General features: G+C 37.8%; 2 protein-coding genes across 2 annotated transcripts; both read left to right on the top strand.

Annotated features, from left to right (window-relative positions):
• Positions 1 to 5,725: 5,725 nt before the first annotated feature.
• LOC127798380 (F-box protein At1g67340) lies at positions 5,726 to 7,773 on the top strand. Its single transcript, XM_052331914.1, has 3 exons — positions 5,726 to 6,167; positions 6,496 to 6,658; positions 6,747 to 7,773. The coding sequence occupies exons 1-3, from the start codon at positions 5,926 to 5,928 to the stop codon at positions 7,494 to 7,496; spliced, it is 1,155 nt and encodes a 384-aa protein (XP_052187874.1). The 5' UTR covers positions 5,726 to 5,925; the 3' UTR covers positions 7,497 to 7,773.
• A 1,884-nt stretch (positions 7,774 to 9,657) lies between these two features.
• Positions 9,658 to 18,895, top strand: LOC127797453 (uncharacterized). The gene is made up of 3 exons (XM_052330370.1): positions 9,658 to 9,824; positions 10,008 to 10,348; positions 18,522 to 18,895. The coding sequence occupies exon 2, from the start codon at positions 10,029 to 10,031 to the stop codon at positions 10,344 to 10,346; it is 318 nt and encodes a 105-aa protein (XP_052186330.1). The 5' UTR covers positions 9,658 to 9,824; positions 10,008 to 10,028; the 3' UTR covers positions 10,347 to 10,348; positions 18,522 to 18,895.
• The last annotated feature ends 1,649 nt before the right edge of the window (positions 18,896 to 20,544 follow it).

The following is a 20,544-nucleotide window of genomic DNA, read 5'->3' as shown; positions in this document are numbered from 1 at the left end:
CCACTTTCATTTACTTATTTATTTAACTAACTTTATGCTTCCACTTTACAGCATACAATTAAATATAAATTAACTAAACACATGCACACACACATACATATATTTAATTTAATTTAATTTAATTATTTATATATAGCTAAAGTTATATCCATTTTAGTATTTATTTTACTTGAATCATACGTAGATATATAGCTAGCTAGCCATCTTTAATTGGAAAGTTCCGATTAAGATGCATGAAAGACAGAGGGTGGGGGCAAATGCCGTCACAGTGTTGACTTGTACTTTGGGCCGGGATGGAGTTTTATTTTTTTTCTTCTTCTTCTTCTGCTGCTGCTGCTGCTGCTGCACGCTCGGTGCAAATGCCACGTCATACGTGCCGATGCTGAGAAGGCTGGATATGGTACCACGTGTCGTCCAGCGCTAAAAGGAAAAAGGCCACCTGTCTCCGGATCTGCGCCAAATCGATCGCTTCCTTAACCAACTCCAATTTTAGCTCCATCCTAATTTTGCGTCGTTTGGATGTACTCGCAACAAACCATCTTAAAAATTCCTCCTTTTTTCCGTATCAACCGTCGACTAAATTATAAGTCAGAGCTTTCTTATGTATGTATATTTATATATACATATATGCGTATGAAACCACTAATTATAAATATACGATGGGAGTAGACTAGACGAGAGAGAGAGAGAGAGAGAGAGAGAGAGTGAAAAGAAGAAGAAGAAGACAAAAACCACGTGGAATTACGCTTATACTTGACGATAAAGGGCGCGCTCCTTCCCCGTAGAGTAAAAACTGGTTTACGGCATTAAGCTGGAGTTGCCTCTTTGCCTCTCTGCCTCTTTTAACGCGTTTAATTGACGATATATCATATGCCCCAGGGACAAAGCTACTTCAAAGTAACATGGCCGGGTTGGTGAGCAACCTCCTTGCTTTAATTTGCATGCATGCCTCTCCTTCACCATATTATTTATATTATTATATACATGTGTATTATAATTAATCACTTCACTCATCCATTATCATTCCCATATTAATTAGTTGAGATTTGGAGGAAAAAAAGTAACTGAGTTTAATTTCAATAGACTTCAGACCCACTAAAATTATCACCTTTCACCTAGCGCTATATATATACCATAACTCCATTATTTCTTATTAATTAATATTATTAATTTAAATACAATAAGAGCCGATCAAGAAAATTCACTTTCTTAATTAAAAAGAGTGGAAAACTTGGCACCCTTCTTCATCATTGCTTCCAGATCCAAATTAATGGCCCGTATATATCTATATATACAGAGAGAGAGAGAGAGAGAGAGAGAGAGAGAGAGAGAGTGAGAGATCCCTACCAGTACCATATTGTCTTGGCTAAGGGATATGTACATCATGGTAGTATCATACCAGTCGGCCACGTGTCAACAAGACGGAAAGCCTAATCCAAAACTTGGAAATATCACTTAGCTGGAAAGCCCCAAGGAATGCGAGAGAGAGAGAGAGAGAGAGAGAGAGTCGGTGGCAAGCAATATCTAGACTGTATACATGCATGCATACATGCACGTAGAATGTCCAAAGTCTCCTTCAGGGGTCCCATTTAGAACCGGAGGATCCTAGCGACTGGAACCCGCGTCCATCCTTTTTAATTAATCAATGAATTAATTCTTGTTTTATTTCATGTATTTCTATAATTAAGGAATTAATTAAAGTATATTAATTAAAATCATAATCCATATATATATATATGTACAAGGAGGATACATATAATAATATATATATATAATATATTTGGTAAATATTGAAAGCCAATAAGACAAGCAGTGATGGCAAGAGCTAATAGCTAGATTAAGGATATATATATATGTCAATTAAGTTATTAATCGGGAACGTTTTATAAAAGAAAAACAGCGATTGATCTGACCATGGAGGCTTTATTTTGGAATTAATATGTTTCTCCTCCAATTATGCAAGAGAGAGAGATGGCAGCAAAGCGCAAAATTACAAGAATGATTGAGAAATCATTGAACCCAAACCAAAAGCCATCCCATCAAAGAGACAAAAACTACAACACAATCAGCAGGGGAGATATCTTGTTTTTAATTAAGATTGAAAAGAAAACATTAATTATTATTATTATTATTATGAACAAATTTTAATTATTTATACACATATATATATATATATATTTAGAGAGAGAGAGAGACAGAGAGGAATGAAGCAGTGGTACGTCTTTGACCCCCTCCTCTCTATCTCCCTTTCTCTCTCCAAGATGACACATCGAGTTGGAGTGAAACTCCGCTAGCTAGCTGCTTTTAAGTTAAGCAACCAACCACCAATTAATTAAACCATATATATATATATATAGTCTCCCTCGCTAGCTCTCCCCCATCGCTAATCAACAATTTGTCCCCCAACTCATTCATAATTTCGTCAACTGCGTTAACATAACCTTTGAAAACCCATATATGAACACACAACAACGTCAATATCATGTCTCCTAATTTTATTTTATTATTATATGCCGACCAATTCCATTTCTTCGGCTAGCTGCTTAATTAACCCCCCCCTCCCCCCCCTTCTCTTAATTAATAATTAACTAATTAATTTCTACGCCATTTCAAATACAAATCATTGTTTGTCCTCCCTTCTAATTAACATAACGTACGTGATGGTGTGCACGCATGATCATGCATTATATACATTAAACAAAAATTAATTATAATACAATTAACCACGTATGTACCTACGTATCCATTGAAACCAAATTAATTTGAATACGAAATCTAAGAATTTCCTAACTTTTTATCTTTAACAGTAACACGAAGTTGTTGTCTTCTTGAGTCTGTTGACTGACTGAACTATATATTGAAGCGATCGCGAGCGAAAGAGTTGACGACTGAGTAAAAGGGGCAAATTAAACAGCGCCTATCGTGGTGGTCTGTGGATGCGAGAAAAAATTGGGCACCCAGCACAGCGGAACCCGTGAAGAAATAAAAGAAAAAAAAAAAGTAAATGAAAGGTGGGCCCGGCAACCATCTCAATGTTTCTTCATAAAAGAGGGAGGGCCCACCTCCTTTGACACGAGTGGTCGACATCACCCACTAAAATGCACCTCATCCTCAACTTATCCTTCCTCTCTCCTCATCTTTTTTCTTTTCCTTTTACTATTCTTACAATTTTAAATTAAATTCTTACAAACCAAGTTATTCTAACTTTACTTCGAACAAATTTTTTGTTCTTTCATTTTCTTTCCTAATTTTTTGCCCTCGTAAGTAAATCATACGCTAAGAATAAATTTTTTAATTCTTTTTAAAATTATATTTAGAATTTTTCGAGTTGATCATCTAATATTTTAAAGTGACAATTTTTATCTACATTTATAATCATCAAAATCAAATAAGTTCACAGTGATATATCGTTGATTATAATAAAATTATATTTTACTAAGAAAAAGTGTTCTTCCATGAATTAAAAGGTAAGAATAAAATTTTCAATTCTTTTTGAAATCAAAATTTAGAGTTTTTTTTTACTTAATATATATAGTATTTCAATGGGTGCTATTTCACCTAAATTTGGAATCGATGAAATAAATAAGTTTTTTGAGTTTTCTAACTTTATTATATACTTTGTAAATAATGTTTTAAAATAAAAAGATTATTTAATATTATATATGAATTTATATTTTCATTGAATTAATGAGAGCAAACCATTTATTTCATCTATCTTCATCTTTATACCCAGATCATGTTAAAAGTCAAAATTATTCGGTCAACAAGTTGAAAGACTCAATTACCAATGAAATCAACTAATTTTCATTGTGATTCTTAGGACAAAACTCAATTTAAACGAAATAAAAGAATTTGATAGCGTCATTTTTTGGGTTAAAATCATATCAATTTATGACGGTGGTATGAATGTTATGGAAAGTGTTACAAATTTAATTGGTGATTAATTTCGATATCATTAAATTAATTTAAATAAAACAATTAAAATTATAAAATTAGGATACGAGCCCCGTTAACGCTGGTTTAAGGATGAAACTTGAAACTGCCGTGGCATTAAAGAGGAGTCCGAAACTCCCGTCGGCGAACACTACCGTCCGTTCGTTTTGACAAGTCTGTGAGCTTAGCATTATCTCCCCGATGGAAGAATAAAATGACTTGAAGTCGAATGTTGCTGCTATATATATATATACATTGGTAGAGAAAAAAGAGGGGAGGGATTAAAGTGTCAACTACGTCACTGTGTGACGTGACGGGAAACTGTTAATTTTACGGCGACGTGACACCGTGCCGGCGTTTTAACACCAAAAAAAAAAAAAAAAATCTTAATTTTATATTACTAAGATATATAAAATGTCATAAAAAAATGATGCTGCTAACTTAATATCAAAATTATCATATCAGACGTTTTTACATGCCTTACGCTACTGGCGCTGCGCTCAACCGCAACTTTCAAGCCCCCTAATCATGACTCTGGGACTGCCCTGCTCTGCTCTGCTCGTCCCCTCCCAGCCTCAATTCTTAATCTATTTCCGACTCATGCTTGCTTATCTTTCTTTTTAACCTTTTTCAACACTTTAAATTTAAATAAACTCAGTAACAGAACCCGACCCACCCGAGAATCGAATAACTTCTTCTACTACTACTTTCGAGCGAGCTCCACTCATTAATGGTTTGTTCTACTACTACCGTAAACCCAGATCACCTTCTTCGGTTACAATAAGATACGATCCTATGTTTGATTTATTATAATAATAATAATAATAATTTTGTTTGGTCAAAGCTGTTAAAGGAGGAGGGGGGGGGGGGGGGGAAGGAGCAAAAGAAATGGCATTTATTTATGGATTTTAGGGGAAACTATTTTTTGGTTTTCAGTGGTGGTTAATGGGGGGGTTCTGTTTCGGACAGGACAACGGGGGATGCCAACAAATGGAGGGGTAAAAAAGGAAAATGGAGTGGGAAAAACAAAGGGAAACGAGGAACAGCGCCGAGAACTCGCTACCATAATTTTGTTTTAAAAGCTCCGAAAGGGGCACAGATTTGTACGAAACCAAACCAAGAGAGATAGAAAACCCACCGTTCTTCAAAATTAAAAATAAAATAATAAAACTATATACTATATATATATATATATACTTTAATACTTATATATATGAATCAAAACAAAAAAGTGGTGACGCTTATCGTGTTGAAATTAAAATGTTTTGAAAACTAACAACAGATTTAAAGGACAAAACAATTTAACCGTCTTACTCCTAATCCTCCAACCTGCCTACGCTACGTACGTTGTGGGCAGACTCCCATCCCATGAGGATGATGAGGGGAGGGGAGGGAGGGGAGCTAATTTTGTACATATCTATCCCATAAATAAATTGTTTAATAATATATATGTATATAATTATTTTAAATGTTTTCCAATATATATCGCTGTTCTGTGTTTCTAATGGAAATCCCAAATAATTAAATTAAAATAAAATAAAATAAAATGGGGCGTTGGGCGGGACAAGAAAGGAAGGAAGAGTGAATTACAATTTGTGCACAGTGCAGGCTGAGGTAGTCGACGACGGGCGGCCGGATCTGGTCAACTCTGTTTGACCACATTCTGCTAGATACGACAAATCCCCGGGGCTATATTCGTAAATAAGGACGCCTTCCTTGGGCTATTTATTCGCCTTCGGCTCTGTCCTTTCTGTTGTTGTTCTTATATTACTAATTAATTTACTAGTCCTCCTCCTCTGATAATAATAAGTCTTCACCTTGCCCTCTTCTTCTCTCTCTCCCTCCCTCCCTCCCTCTTTTATATATATAACCCTTTGCCTGGCTGTCTCTTTTTATCTCTCTAGAGACACAACCGGAAAGAAATATCATATATCATCTATATGTATACTGTATAGAGGGAGAGAGAGAGAGAGAGAGAGAGAGTCCAGGAGGATGAGAACGAGGACAGGGGTTTGTTATCCCAGGGTGGAGATGTGTCGGGAGAGAATCGAAAAGAGAAGCAGGGACTTCGCCGGAGAGCCCCGGAATTGCCGTAAACGGCAGAAGAAGTCGCCGGAGGCTGCTGGGAGGCGTGATTTGTTCGACGACTTGCCTGATGATCTGGTCGTCTCTATTCTCTCTAGTCTCAGCTCCACCGCCAGTTGCCCGGCAGATTTTGCCAGCGTTTTGATAACGTACGTGTCTGTTATTGCAACTTGTTCGCTTTTTTTCTTTTTTTTTTTTCCGTCCGCTTTTACCACGTGGGGTATGTTTTTTACGCCGGCGGTTTCTATATATCCGGCCGTTCCATCAGATTTCGGTGCCGAGCATGGTTCCCTATTCAAATTTCTTCTATGCTTCCGGAAATTTGTTTTCTTGAATCAGAAAACTAGACCTAACACGGTGCCTCTTTGGTACCCGAATTTTTTGTTTTTTTTTTTGGCTGAGAAAAGATTTCTTTTTTCGTCCCTTCGTTTTTCTTATGAGTGGCGATTCGAGTCTGATGTTGTTTTACGACAACAGGTGCAGGAGATTAAACGCCTTAGGCCTCCACTCTATAGTTCTTTCCAGAGCTTCTCCAAAAATGCTTGCAGTGAAAGCCAAGAACTGGTCCGACTCGGCTCACCGATTCTTGAAACAGTGTTCCGACTCCGGAAATATCGAGGCCTGCTACATTCTCGGCATGGTCAGTAGCCAAAAGGAAAACAACACTTCACCATATGATCGTCAATGGTAATTTATTAACATTGGATTCCCTATATGTTTTTGCACAGATTCGTTTCTACTGCTTGCAAAACCGGGGAAGTGGAGCCTCTCTCATGGCGAAGGCCGCGATTCACTCGCACGCCCAGGCGCTTTACTCGCTGGCCGTCATTCAATTCAACGGCAGCGGAGGCAGCAAGAACGACAAGGACCTCCGAGCCGGCGTGGCTCTGTGCGCCCGAGCCGCCTTTCTTGGCCACATCGACGCTCTGCGTGAGCTCGGTCACTGCCTCCAAGACGGCTACGGCGTGCGCCAGAACATCGCCGAAGGCCGCCGGTTCCTGGTCCAAGCCAACGCGCGCGAGCTCGCCGCCGTCCTTTCAATTCCTCCGTCGGCTTTGACCTCCAGCTCCTGGCTGGCTTGGAACCCGCTGGCACACCACATGACCGGATCCGCCGGCGGCTGCCCGCTGCTCAGTGACTTCGGTTGCAACGTTCCGGCGCCGGAGGCTCACCCGGCGAGTCGGTTCCTGACGGAATGGTTCGCGGCACGGGGCGGCGTCCCGGGACCGGGGCTCCGAATGTGCTCGCACGTGGGGTGCGGGCGGCCGGAGACGAGGACCCACGAGTTTCGCCGGTGTTCTGTCTGCGGCGGCGTGAACTACTGCTCGCGGGCGTGTCAGGCGCTCGATTGGAAGATGCGCCACAAGGCGGAGTGCGCCCCCATGGACGGCTTGCATAACGACGATGCGAACGGCAACGGTAACGGAGACGTCGAGGGAGGTGGCGAAGCCAATGAAGACGCCATGGTTGAGAGTTAAACGAACGTTAGGGTGACGGTAACTGGTAACGGCAGTTTGAGTCGTTTGAAATTGAAACGGGATGAGAGGGGGAGATAGCATAATTTTCCGGGAATTCGGATGGAAAATGCAAAATGGACCTTTTCTCTGTATAGGGAAGGAAGTAATTAGATGGTTCTAAGAGGGCCTTTTTTTTTTTTTGTATAAAATAGAGCGTTTTTAGCAGCCCCCCCTTTTTTTTCTCTCAGTGCTTTTATTAAATTATTGCTATCTTCAGTTTGGGCCCACCCGCCCTCCATCTTCTTGCGGCTGCATTCGGAAGTTTGGGTTCGATTTCAGGCAGATTAATGGCCATTATTAGATTACCCTTTTCTTTTCATTTCTGAAATTGAAAATGTGAAGATAAAAGAGGGCCCTTTTGGGGGAGGCAATTAATAGAGAGAATAACAATGACCAATCTCACATTAAACACCCAGTGTGTGGCTTTAACTTCCAGTCTACAGATACTTAAATGCGAAATAAATCTTGCCGTTCAGTGATTGTGCCCGGTTATGGAAGCGTTGTAAAATCTCAACGTAGTTGCAGTTGCAGCTGCAGCTGTAGCTGTAGCTGCAGCCGCAGCATCATCATCAGCATCATGATGTCTGTAAATTTTATGGGAAAGAATCGTGGGGTGGGTCATTTATTTATGGGCAATTTGATCTACTCTTTTTCTGCGTGTGGTCTTTGCCTTTTGTTTGTGGGTCAAAAAGGGTCAGAAGGAATAGGGGGATTGACCGGCAAAAAAGATGAAAAAGATTGGATGGAAAGCAGCGGGCAACAGGCAGGGGACTAGAATAGTGGAAGAGAAAGAGAAGTGGAAAATTTGGTGGTGGTGGTGGTGGTGGTGGTGGTATGTTTGGGCAAACTTTATATATATGCCACCATCTGGAACCCATTAAGAAAGAATGAAAGAATGTCCAAACAACAACAATATAATGCCATGGAAGAAAACCCTTTGTATATGTTATGTGACAAGTCTTGGACTTGTATTATTATTATTGTATTTTAGAGATAAAAATGAGAATTTGAAAATGAAAAATTTGAAGGTGGGCAGAGAGATAGGTGGAAGAAGGCCCAGCCATTAAAAGCCATTGGTTGGAGGCAGAGCTAATGTGGTTGAGAATGAAAGGACAGCGTGGAGCATATATGGTCCAACATGAAGAAGTTGATGAGCAAATAACATTGTCTACCTCCTCCACTCCACTCCACTCCCTTCTTTTCAACTAAACCCCCGCCCCATCTACTTCTTGATCTCTCATTTCCAGATTTGGGTATCACTTGGTTTCCTCGCTTGCATTCTCTTTACCCACAGAAAGCACTATTACTGTTTTAATTATAATTATATAATTACAAATCGTAATGGTTTTGGGACAAAAAGGAAATATAAATATTATTGTGTGAAATTCAAATTGCCCCTTCCATAGTCCTAAAAAAAGATGCGTTTTTTCTTCATGGGTACGAGAGAATTGTTCTAAAGAGATGGGAATAAGGAATCTAGAGAGAGAGAGAGAGAGAGAGAGGGATCTAGGCTATTGCTATTGGTATCTTCTTCCCCTGTTTGTCTTTTGGGCGAACAAATAGAGGGTATCTCATGGTTTATTTGATTCTCCACAACATAAAAAAGAGGTTGGAAATTTATGTAAAGAACAATACAAAAAGGGGAAGAAGAGCCACACCAATTCTAAAAAGTAGATCCCAACTTCCAACTTGTTATCTGTGAATATGATCAAATCAACAAACAACAAAAAAGGGGAAAACCCAAATGCTCCTTCAACTAAACAAAATTCACCAGATTAACACTTAAATGTGTTTTAGCTTTCTCATATTACAATAATTACACTCTCAAGTCCTCCAAATATCTTTTTCTTCCCATTGAAGGCCCTTGCGTACAAACCCATGTGACGGCTCTCTCTAGAAGGAAAAAGAAAGCTCAAAAGACTTTCCCGGCATGTCAGGCTGCTTGTAGCATTGGATCAACACAACACCATAGTCAGTCGTCAACTTCATTATTATTGAATTAATTAAGTTAGTGCCTGAATGCTCCATACAATTGCCATTGAAACAGTACAATTGGCATTCGTAGTATCTGCTCAGTGGGCCAGTAGTAAAGTATATGTGGTGCCCAACCCAGCCCAGCCCAGTAGCAGTGTATTCAGCTTTATGGGCCTCGGCCCCTAGCCCAGATGTCTAGAGAGAGAGAGAGAGCTTTCATTCCGTGGCGAGGAGGATGTATAAATTGCAGCGATCTCCTCTGTTGAACCAGTAAGCTCACTGTTCATCCCGTCACCAGCTTTGATCAGCGACGAGGTAACCAATCTCCACGGCTCGTGTGAATCAATTTTAGTGCTCTCTATTTCACTTGATTTTGAATCTCTTCGTTCTGGATCGTGTATGAGTTCATGGTTGAGCACAGAGTTTCCTTTTTTTTTATTGAATGGCGTAACCTAGGGTTAGGGTTTCTTTCTTCTTGATGCAATTTTGGATTTTCAGAGGTCTAGAAATCAAGGAACGATGGGGTTTATAATGGAGTTTGCCGAGAATTTGATCTTGAGGATGATGGAGGACCCCAAGGAGAGAGATCGCCAGTTCAGAGAGCACTTGTACACGCTGAAGGATCGGTGCAGCAAAACGAAGGAGATGTGGAGCTATCCTCTTCGTCCCTACGGCTTCTGGACGTTCGACCGCCACAATGCTCAGTTGTTCTGGGACCCTCAGATTAGCCAAGCTCCTGGTCGGCGAGATCCCTATGATGATCTTCTTCAAGATACCTATGGCTCCTCTGCCTCCACCTCTACCTCTACCTCTACCTCCACCTCCACCTCCAATTGATGGTAAGCATTTCATTTAAAGTCATTTAGATGCATATGAGCTTGTCTTACTGCTTAAGAGATTGTGTATATTATGTACGTACATATGCATTAGCAGGGGCAAAATAAGAAAATATGGGGACAAGCAGTAGAAGAACATAGATTGTGGAAGGGATAACCCGCAAAATTAAAAATAATGGCAGTAACGTTGAAGATAAATCTGATGTGAAATTTTCTGTGAACAATATTGAAGTTGCCTTAGAACAAAATTTCAACATTAGCACCAGTTTCAGATCAGTTCAGATATGAATAAAACTTTAGGTACATTTAGCTTGAGATGGAAATTTTACGAGTATTTGAACAAATTTATACATTTTAAAATCCAATATTAAGGTAGTCAATTCAGCCATAAAATTCCTATGTCAAGGTTGCATACATACAAGGCATCATTGTAAGAAATAGGTTTGGTGATTACAAGATGAGGACTGCAAATAATGACAACAATAGTCACAAGTCTTACTATCACCAAGCGAGGATGACTACATGAATTTTTAGACATCCAAGCATTTCTATCTATAGCCATATTTTTAATGAAGCAATTATATCTTATGTCATAGTTAAGGGTTTCCCACCAAATTTTCTTTAATCTCCCTCTCCCTTTTGTGCTACAAAATTCTTTCATTTCATCCACTTACCTCATTGATGTAGATGTCAGGACCCTAGGTTTTGAATCTAGGGTTTCTAGTTGGCAGTCATGGAAGAAGAAGAAGAGAGAGAGAGTGGGGGGGAATAGAGATGGAGAGAAAATGGGAGAACTTGAATTCAATTCATTCATAATGTCTTGTTACAAAGTGGCATAGCCTTATATATTGCTATCCACAATAGTTAATTAGTTACATTGTAATAGATTCTACTAACAACTTATAACAGTTGCAATGGTTTGTTACCAACTACTGTAATTGTGATGGTTGTAGTTGAAACAACTTCAACTGCTTTCTGCTATCTCATTAGCAACTCCTTATATGGTTTTTCACTTATAACAAAAATAACTGCTAACCGTTATTCCCTTGAAAACTAATCTGCTACAACAACTACTTTCTTGTAAGTATACACCCAAGGTCTTGATATTTCCTCCCTCAAGAATTTTCTTGTCCTCAAGAAAAGCAAAGACCTCCTATCAAAGCCTCAATAAAAGATTGGGTATCATTGTGGTAAGCAACTTTCAAATCTCATCCTTTTCTTTCTCTCCTCTTCCATAGCTTGTATGGAGAAATCTTGTAAAACTTACTCCATTGGAAAATTTCGCCATCGTCAAATTCCAAGGTCAACACACCAACAAGATCGAGCTGAATTGAGCAACCCCAAAACTTGCTTTTAAGATTGCTATCTTCCTAGAATTTCCATCATGTACCTTCACTATGGCATGCTACAATTATTGGATGGTGACTAACCTTCTCCGAGAAAAATAAAAGGCCTTTATCTATGTTATAATTGTGACCTGAAATTCAAATTTGACTATGTTTGGGACTTTAAATTTGATTGTGATTAGGACCTCAAATTGGACTGTGATTGGGATACATCTACGATTAAAAATTTATCTTCTTCGACTCATCAAGATTTATTTTCTTCGTAGTTCATCTTCTGATTAGAATATGGATTTGTTTAAATCATTTTTTGTATACATCTATAGATGAGTGGTAGATCTATAAATAGGTATTCAATACTCTTAAATTATTGCAGCTATATTACTATTGTAGTACCAATATCATCATAGTGATATTTTGTTTTTTCTGCCTTTGATTTTTCCCGATTTGGGTTTTTCACATTAAAATTATATGTTCATTTGTGTGTTTGATGATTTGATTGTGGTTTGTTTTTTTATCCTAAGTCCTAATAAATTGGTATCAAAGTTGTTAAATCAAACCGTCAACATCTTGGCAGATCTCAGCCATCAGATCTGAAACCTTTCATCTTCTTCGTCACCTAGGGTTTCTAGCTACTATCGCCACCGCCGTTGTTGACCACTTATGCTTTGGCACCTTCGATCGTTGTCAACACCCTCACAGTCGTCGTTGATTGCATCAATCACCATTTCCAATCATTGCGACTGTTCCTATGCCATCTCCGTTTGCCTTTCGCCATTACGGTCAACGACTCCATCCCTTCGCATTCTCCATCGACTGACCATCTAGATTTTCCAATCGACACGACCAATAGTCGTTTGCCTTCATCTTCTCCCGTAGTCACGTACCATTGTCACCAACGAGTTTGCCCTAATCATTGGCCTTTCGAGCTTTGCTTGTCTAGATCTACCTAGATCCAATAGATCCTAACCCATATTCGCCCATATTTGATCCATTCATACCAAATTCGACCAGCCAGTCTATTTAGCCCAAATTCAACAAATCTAGATCTATCTCGCCCAAACTTGTGGTCCAAATCCACTATCCTGGTTTGTTTTCTATTGGGCTTTTCTTTATATTGATCTTTTGATATTGTCTGGGATTATTTGATCTTGGCAATGGCAACTTTTAAATATGGTATTCAGTTGTTGGACTGAAATATTAGGTGGTGTTCTCTTTGTGTTTCAGTTTTGTGTTTTGAGTTTTAAATTTATTCTGAGTTTTGTATTTTGAGTGTCTGTTTTGAAATTTTTGAAAATGCGTTCTTTTTGTCATTCTGAAAAATTATTTCTCAAAACAGAAAACTAGAAAACGTGTTTGTTTTGAAATTTTAAAAACGGTTTCTTTATTGTTATTATGATATTTTATTTAATAAATTTAATTTAAAATAAATAATAAATATTTATTAATAAATTATAAATTTGATTCAAATACTTTAAACTATAAAATAAAATTCAAATAAAATAAAACAAAAAAATCAACAACCTTAGAAATATTGTTTAAAAAAATTAATACAAAGAAAACATATCACATATTTAGTTTAATAAATAAAAAAATAAAAAAAATCAAATAACACAAAAAAAATCCAATCAGGGAGCCACAACTCATCGATTTTCTGTGGGGCCATCTTCTTCATCTAGGGTTTTTTGTGGGGGGCGCTGTTCACAATGGCGACGGAGTTGAAGGTTGACGATGGTGGCGGTGGCGGTGGCTGTCGATGACCAGAAGAGGAGAGGAGAATAGAGAGAGAGGAGTGGGTCTGTGCGTGTGCGGGGGGGGTTGTTTTCCGCGTTTTGCACTTGTTTTGTGTTTTCAGCATATTTTCATTGAAAACACCCAAAAAAATGTTGTTTTGGGTTTCCTTAACAAAATTTTTAGTTGTTTTCGAAAACACATTTTTGAAAATAACAAAGAGAATGCGTTTTCAGTGTTTTCAAAAATTGAAAACAGAAAACGGCCCGAAAACGGGAAAGAGAACAGGCCCTTAGATTTTCAAGTGAAGATATGAGTAATTTTGGCACATATGACTTTAGATGATGCGAGTGCGCTTGATTTAAATGGGTAAAAGTACTTTGGTGAAGGTGGAGTCAGTAAAGGTGTCTTGTGGTAGATCTTGTTGTTTATATTTGAGTGTGATCGAAGATATTAACTGTAGTGAGCGTTATGTGAATTTAGTTGGTATTTATCGAGGAGATTAATTCTCCGTGATTTTGTTGGAAGAAAGAGTTATGAATAATTTCATATTTAAATTTCATGTCAATGTGGAGTTTGTTAAGATTGTGACTCGAGATTCAAATTTGACTGTAATTAGAACATCAAATTTGGCTGTGATTGGGCTACATATACAATTAAATATTTATCTTCTTCAAGACTCATCAAGATTTATCATCTTCGTGACTCATCTTCTGTTTAGAATCTGGATTTGTTTAAATCTTTTTTTGTATACATCTGAGTAGATATTTGAGAATTTACCCTACTGTTTCAGCTGGGGGCTAGAAGCAGAAGAGGCATTTGAGAATTTAAAAGGGGCTATGAGTAGGGTGCCACTGTTAGGGCTTCCTGATTTCAATAAGCCCTTTATTTTGGAAACAGATGCAAGTGGAGCAGGGGTGGGGGCAGAAGATCTTACAGGCCCTACATGAGTCTCCATTGGGGGGGGGGGGGATACTTACTTGCGAGTTAAGCAGATATTCCATTGGCCGAGGACAAAATTGGAGGTTAAGGGGTTTGTGTAGGCATGTGACACCTATAAGAGATGTAAATCAAAATCGGGGGCCTACGCTATTGCAGCCCCTATCTATCCCCGACCAAGCTTGGTCGAGTGTGTCTATGGACTTCGTGGAAGGATTGCCCATGTTAAAAGGTAAGGATAGTATTCTGGTAGTGGTGGACCAGCTGACCAAGTTTGCCCATTTCATAGGGTTAACTCACCCCGACACAGCTCAGGAAGTAGCCAGAGCTTTTTTGAACCGGGTGGTTAAGTTACATGGGACTCCTAAGTCCATAGTTTTTGATAAAGATAGGATCTTCACCAGTTTGATGTGGTAGGAGCTGATGAGGTCTTTGGGAACAAAACTGAGCATGTCCATAGCCTATCACCCTCAGGCTAATGGGAGAGAGTGAACCAAAGCCTCTTCCTCAATTAAAATGTCCCCATTTGAAGCCTTCTTTGGGCACAAACCACATATTCTGCCCGCAAGGGAGGGAGGATCCAATGTGGCCCAATAGAAGATTATTTGCAGCAGAAGAGGATAGTGACTCAACAACTGAAGCAGGAGTTAGCTTCCACCCAAAATCGAATGAAACAGTTTGCTGACTGGAGAAGAAGTGAGAGAGAGTTTGAAGAAGGGGATGAGGTGTATTTGAGGCTGAGGTATCCTCACCTAAAGTCTATCACTCGAGGGAAAGTAACCAAGCTCAGTCCAAAGTACTATGGGCCATTTCCCGTAGAAGTTAAGGTAGGGAAGGTGGCATACCACTTGCAACTACCTACAGGGTCACAAATTCATCCCGTGCTTGAGGTTAGTTGGGGCACAACCAGCGTGTTCTGCATTGCCTACTCTTCCCAAAGAGGCTAGGCAGACAGTTGAACCTGAAGCTATTTTGGAGAGAAGGGTAGTGTACAGGCATGGGGCTCCTCTTATTCAAGTCTTGGTTAAATGGCAGGACAGCTCGTCTAATGACAGCAATTGGGAGTAACTTCCAGATTTCCTCAAGGAATTCCCAAAAACTGCCAGCCTCCTTAGCATTTCTTGAGGACAGGAAATTGGAGAGTCAAGTTTGTTATAGCGGTAAGGGTGTAGGGCACCCACCCTGGCAGGAGAATCTTCTCCTCCCAAATGCTTTGTATATATTCTCCCCGTTCTTGGGATGGATTTTAGTTAACAAGAATATCAGAATTCTGCATTATCTCCCTCTTTTCTCTCTGTTCTCCCTCATTCTTTCTCTCTTTTTCTCTCCTCTCTTATTTCTCTCAATTTTCTCTCTGTTTTCTGCTCTCTGTTCGGGTGTTTGATCCTTCTAATTCTCATCGGATTGGAAGGAAGAGAATTGTCAGGCAGAGGCTTAGGCTGTGACATCCAGGCGCCAAATGTGCACCTTGCACCTAAGCGCGCCCTTAATAACACTGATCCGGATACGGAAAATGCCGCAACATTATTCAAATAAGTGGAGGCTAAAGTAATTCTCTGATGATCTGGAATATTTTACAGGTTAAAGAGCTTTTGACATTGCCTAATCCACCACCTAGGGTTTCGGCAGTCAAACATAGGTATTTCCAGTTTTGGCAATGGAAAATAAGGTTTGATTGGATGCAGCCTGTACTTCCTTATTTCTACAACTCTTTCCTCTATATTTTCTCCAACAATTTCAAATTCTGAAGAACTAGCTGTAGTAGGAACTGTTCCATTTCCTTGAAGAATTGGATCAGCCGTTCCCTTAGGAGGAAAATCAGTAGGAAGACTAACCTGAGGCAATTTAGAGAACATTAGCATGAATCCATCCAATCTTCTTGCCAAGCCATCCATAGAAGCTTCAAATTTTTTATCCAACGAAAGGATTGCATCATGATTTCTGCTGGATCCAGCTTCCAGCGAGTCTACTCGAGCTTGAAGATCGGAAACAATTGCGTTCACTTGCTGCAACTGAGCCTCAAATTGCTTCATCCGAGTTCCATCAGCTGTGTTGAATTTCTGAAAGAAGCTGAATCAAAGGCCTAGGACAAGCTCTGATACCAAGATGTCAAGTTAGATCTGACAAATTCCAAAGAATTCTCTCTCTCTCTCTCTCTCCTGTCTTTCTGCTTCCCTCGCTTTCTCTAAATTTTCCTCTCATTTCTCCCTAAATTCTGCCCTAATTCTTTCAAGTAGCAGAGAATTGACCTTGTCAGATTTGAGGACCTAACAGTGGCTAATAATCCTTTTGTCACATGTTCAAACCATTTTACTCATGTTTTCAATAGGCATCAGTTCAACTTTATTATTATATACAATCAAGTTTCAAGACAAGGACCACAAATGCCTCTAATTTTAAGGTTAATTAAAGAGTAATGAAAGGTACCCGCAAGCCAAGTTCATAGCCCTGAAGTTGAAAACCACAGTACAGGGCCGCATATTCTATCTAGAGTTGAAAATGACAGCTCATGAACATAGATAAACTTAATGGGAAACACACTTAAAAGGCACTTAAACATGTAAGTGGCATATGTTGTAAGTATGGAATATAACCATATGATGCTAAATAGAAGGAAATGAAATTTAATTAGCGTACTAAGCTAGGTACCATCATAATATACTTCGTCTATTAATACTCAAGCCGGAGCATTAGACTTGCTGTAGTTTGTTTTTTATGCAGAATGAAGATGACCCAACTTCAAATAGATCCAGAAATCATTTCCAACATGATGTAATATGATGAATAACAATTTTTTTCTAATATCCTATATTTGCCAATTTCATAGTACTGAATTCAAGAATGTATATCTGAAAAAAAAAAAATAAGGATTGTGGATGATTCAAGGACAGAATGCCATGTACTCCCTACGCATGCATTTGAATGACCTGTTGAAATTTAGGGCTTAGTTTCTGCACTAGGTCCAACTTTGAAATTCATACTAGAACTGTGAATTTAACTATAGTTGTCTCAATATAGTGAATTTAACATTGTTTTAATTCTAAAATGTTGTCTCATTAGCTCAATTTTATTTGCAACTTCATGACCTGAAACATTGTTTTAATTCCAGAACTGTGAATTTAACTGTAGTTGTTTCAATATTTATTTGATTTTTATTCTGAAATGTTTTCATTGGAGGGAATGTTTATGTAAACAAGAATTTATCGTCAATGATTTTGTCTTAATGTTTAGAATTCATGTAACCGACCCCATCTAATAGGGTTTAGGTTCATGATTGTTATTATTATTTCACTAGATATATGATATAGAAGGAAAATGTCAGAGCTGTTGAATTACAATAATATATAAAAGTCTATGCCTGTTGTACTCTTTATAGAGCATGCAGCATACCATTTTGTTATTCTCAGTTCACAGAGCTGGATGGAAGATCCCCATTCATGGTAAGCATGGGTACGTCACCTTTTAATAATTGAAAATTCTAAGTGGAATTTTTTAGTTTTTTGAAATTTCTAAATGAGACTGAATGACATTACAAACTCGTTTCTTTGAAAGTACTATGGTAAAACAAAACATGAATTATGTTGCGACGTAGATAAGTTAATTCCATCCTGGTTGATGCATACGTTGTTGCTCTCATTTATTCTGATCTATGGGCATAGGATAGATGAGGGATATGTATTCTTTTTTGTTGGTAGTAGGATTGAAGTGTTAACGAGGATGTATTATTCTAGCCATAGGCATAGGATAAATGAGGGATTATTAAGGTGTGTTTTTTCCTGTGGTCAAGGTAGTTTTTCCTGCTGAATTGTGATAATGTGTTACTTTCCATGGCTGCCTTCTGTTGATATAGCTTATGTACGTTGCATCTAGTGAGTGCGCCCATGATGATGATTTCTTTTTTCTACTTAGAAATTCAATCATTCAATAGAAAATTAAAAAAAAAAAAAATGTTTTCTACAATTGACTAGGCTTTAAATTTTTATACCTTAACCGATCACCAAAGCTTTTTCACATTTGTTTGCTTGCAAGTCAAAGGGAGTGGAGTTTGGCTTTTCCGTGAATAAGCAAGTCATCAAAAAATTGGCCATCTTCTTTTGAAAAGTGTATTTTAGGGGGGAAAAATAGTGTATTTTGATATGAATAATTTTGACTCACTGATGCAGGAGCTCAGCGTTTGTGGACTGGAGATAGGGTAGCAACATTACCTCCTCCTTCATTGCCATGGTAGTTTGTCAACCGCTTTGTGATGCTTGAACACTGGTGTGTATTTGTGTGTTAATAAGGAGCTTCCTGGAGGTAAAATGACGTTTGCGGGGGGGTATAAATTCTCGTTAGCCTTGAGAGTCCTATTTTGCTTTCTCTAATGAAAAACCATTTTCTTATTTAAGTGGCCACCGGCAGGTCTGTTACTTAAAATTATGGTATGGGTAATACTCTTTTTATGTAACTAACTACAATGTCATTGGTTGTTAACTTGATGACAGGCAGACTGGGATTCAATTAATAGTATCCGAGCCCGTCCAACACTTATCTCTAACCTCAATTTCGTAAATATTTGGAGGAATGGTCCATATGTAAAATGCCCATACCAAAGCACACCTGTGTTAACAATTTCCAGGGCACCCAATTTGCTCTCGTCAATGCACCAGTTCCTGGTTCGATGGGAATCCGAATCGGGCGCTCTCATGACCCTCGAGTCAAATAGAAAAGAAAAAAAGAAGTAAATTTTATGAGGCATCCTTAAAATTTGTTTAAAATGCATTGCCTACCTACCTGTTAACTAGTCACTGGAAATGGATTATTTTGCCCCCACATTTCTATCTCACGTTGAAGAATGGACCCATATTCTTCTGTCTTTGCGTCACATTGGTGGCATGGTTTTCATTTCTCTTTCTTCTGCCATGCCATGCCATTCTCTCTTGTGTTTGAAAATTAAAACCCAATTGCGGAAGCCCCATCAAGTCGCGATGGGGGGGAGGGCAATGCCGATTGAAAATGAGAAAAAAAATTAGTCGATAATCAAACCTATCTAATGGTTATGGTTTACATTAATGATGGTTGGCTGTTAGCGAATTCAATTGGCCTGGATAAGGTACTCTGTGGCCCCTAATTCCCTAAAATTTGGGTTCAGTCAAAGTAGGTGGGGTGGTGCCCTGGCCCCTTTCAATCGAATCGCTCCACCACCTCTTCTTATCATTTTTCAATTCTAAATAGTCACAAAAACCTCATCCAAATTGCCCCTTTGCCTATTTGAATAATAAAATGAGAATTTAATTATATAAAAATTTCTAAACAAAAATAATTTTCTTGATAAGATTTTATTTTTGCCAAAATTTTCAACTAAAATCTTACTATTTTAATTTCAAGACCAAAAAATTCTAACCTCTTCTATTCCATAATATATATAAATTAACATCATCATATTTTAGTGTTATAAAATTTTGTTAGTAAACTGAATTTTAAAATACTCCTTTATCTATTTTGTTTAAAAATATCAATAGCAAGTTATCAATAACTCGTTAGCTACACAATTATAAAAAATTTAATAATAGTTTTATCACTACACTAACCCTTTCATGCTTAAATTTACCTAAGAAAAAAAAAAACACTAAAACTTGAAATGTAATTGTTAAACACTAAAACTTTAAAAATATTTTAATTTTTTATTGACAAGTGCATAAATTACCATTACGACAAGAAATTACATTGTTAGATATCATTTTATCTGATATTTATGTAATTTTTTATGAAAATATGATAAAAAAAAATACTTTTATTTATAATATTTAAGTTGAATATTTTATTGCAAAATAATTTTCTGAGAATATATATAATATCGTTTACATAATAGATGACAACTAATAGTCAAAATTAAAGATTGGGCCAATAATATATATATATATATGTAACTTATCATTTTTGGTTAACAGATACTTCTATATATATTTAGATCTCATAACATTTCCAAGAAAATGTAATTGTACGAAGTAACATGAGTTTTAAAAATTCAATCCGCTAGATATTTCTATTTTTGTTTTTATTTTTATTTTTATAAACACTTCTTTATCGCATATTGAAGTTTTTTTCAATTTCTATAATGCCTCTTTTTTATATTTCTGTAACAATTACTTTTTTCATATCAAATATAATTAGAATAAATTCAATATTTAAATACGAAAACTAACA

Source organism: Diospyros lotus, chromosome 3 (assembly GCF_014633365.1).
Source record: "Diospyros lotus cultivar Yz01 chromosome 3, ASM1463336v1, whole genome shotgun sequence".
In the NCBI taxonomy this organism is placed as follows: domain Eukaryota; kingdom Viridiplantae; phylum Streptophyta; class Magnoliopsida; order Ericales; family Ebenaceae; genus Diospyros; species Diospyros lotus.
Note: the sequence above shows the minus strand (reverse complement) of the source record. Positions and strands in the feature narration are given on the sequence as shown.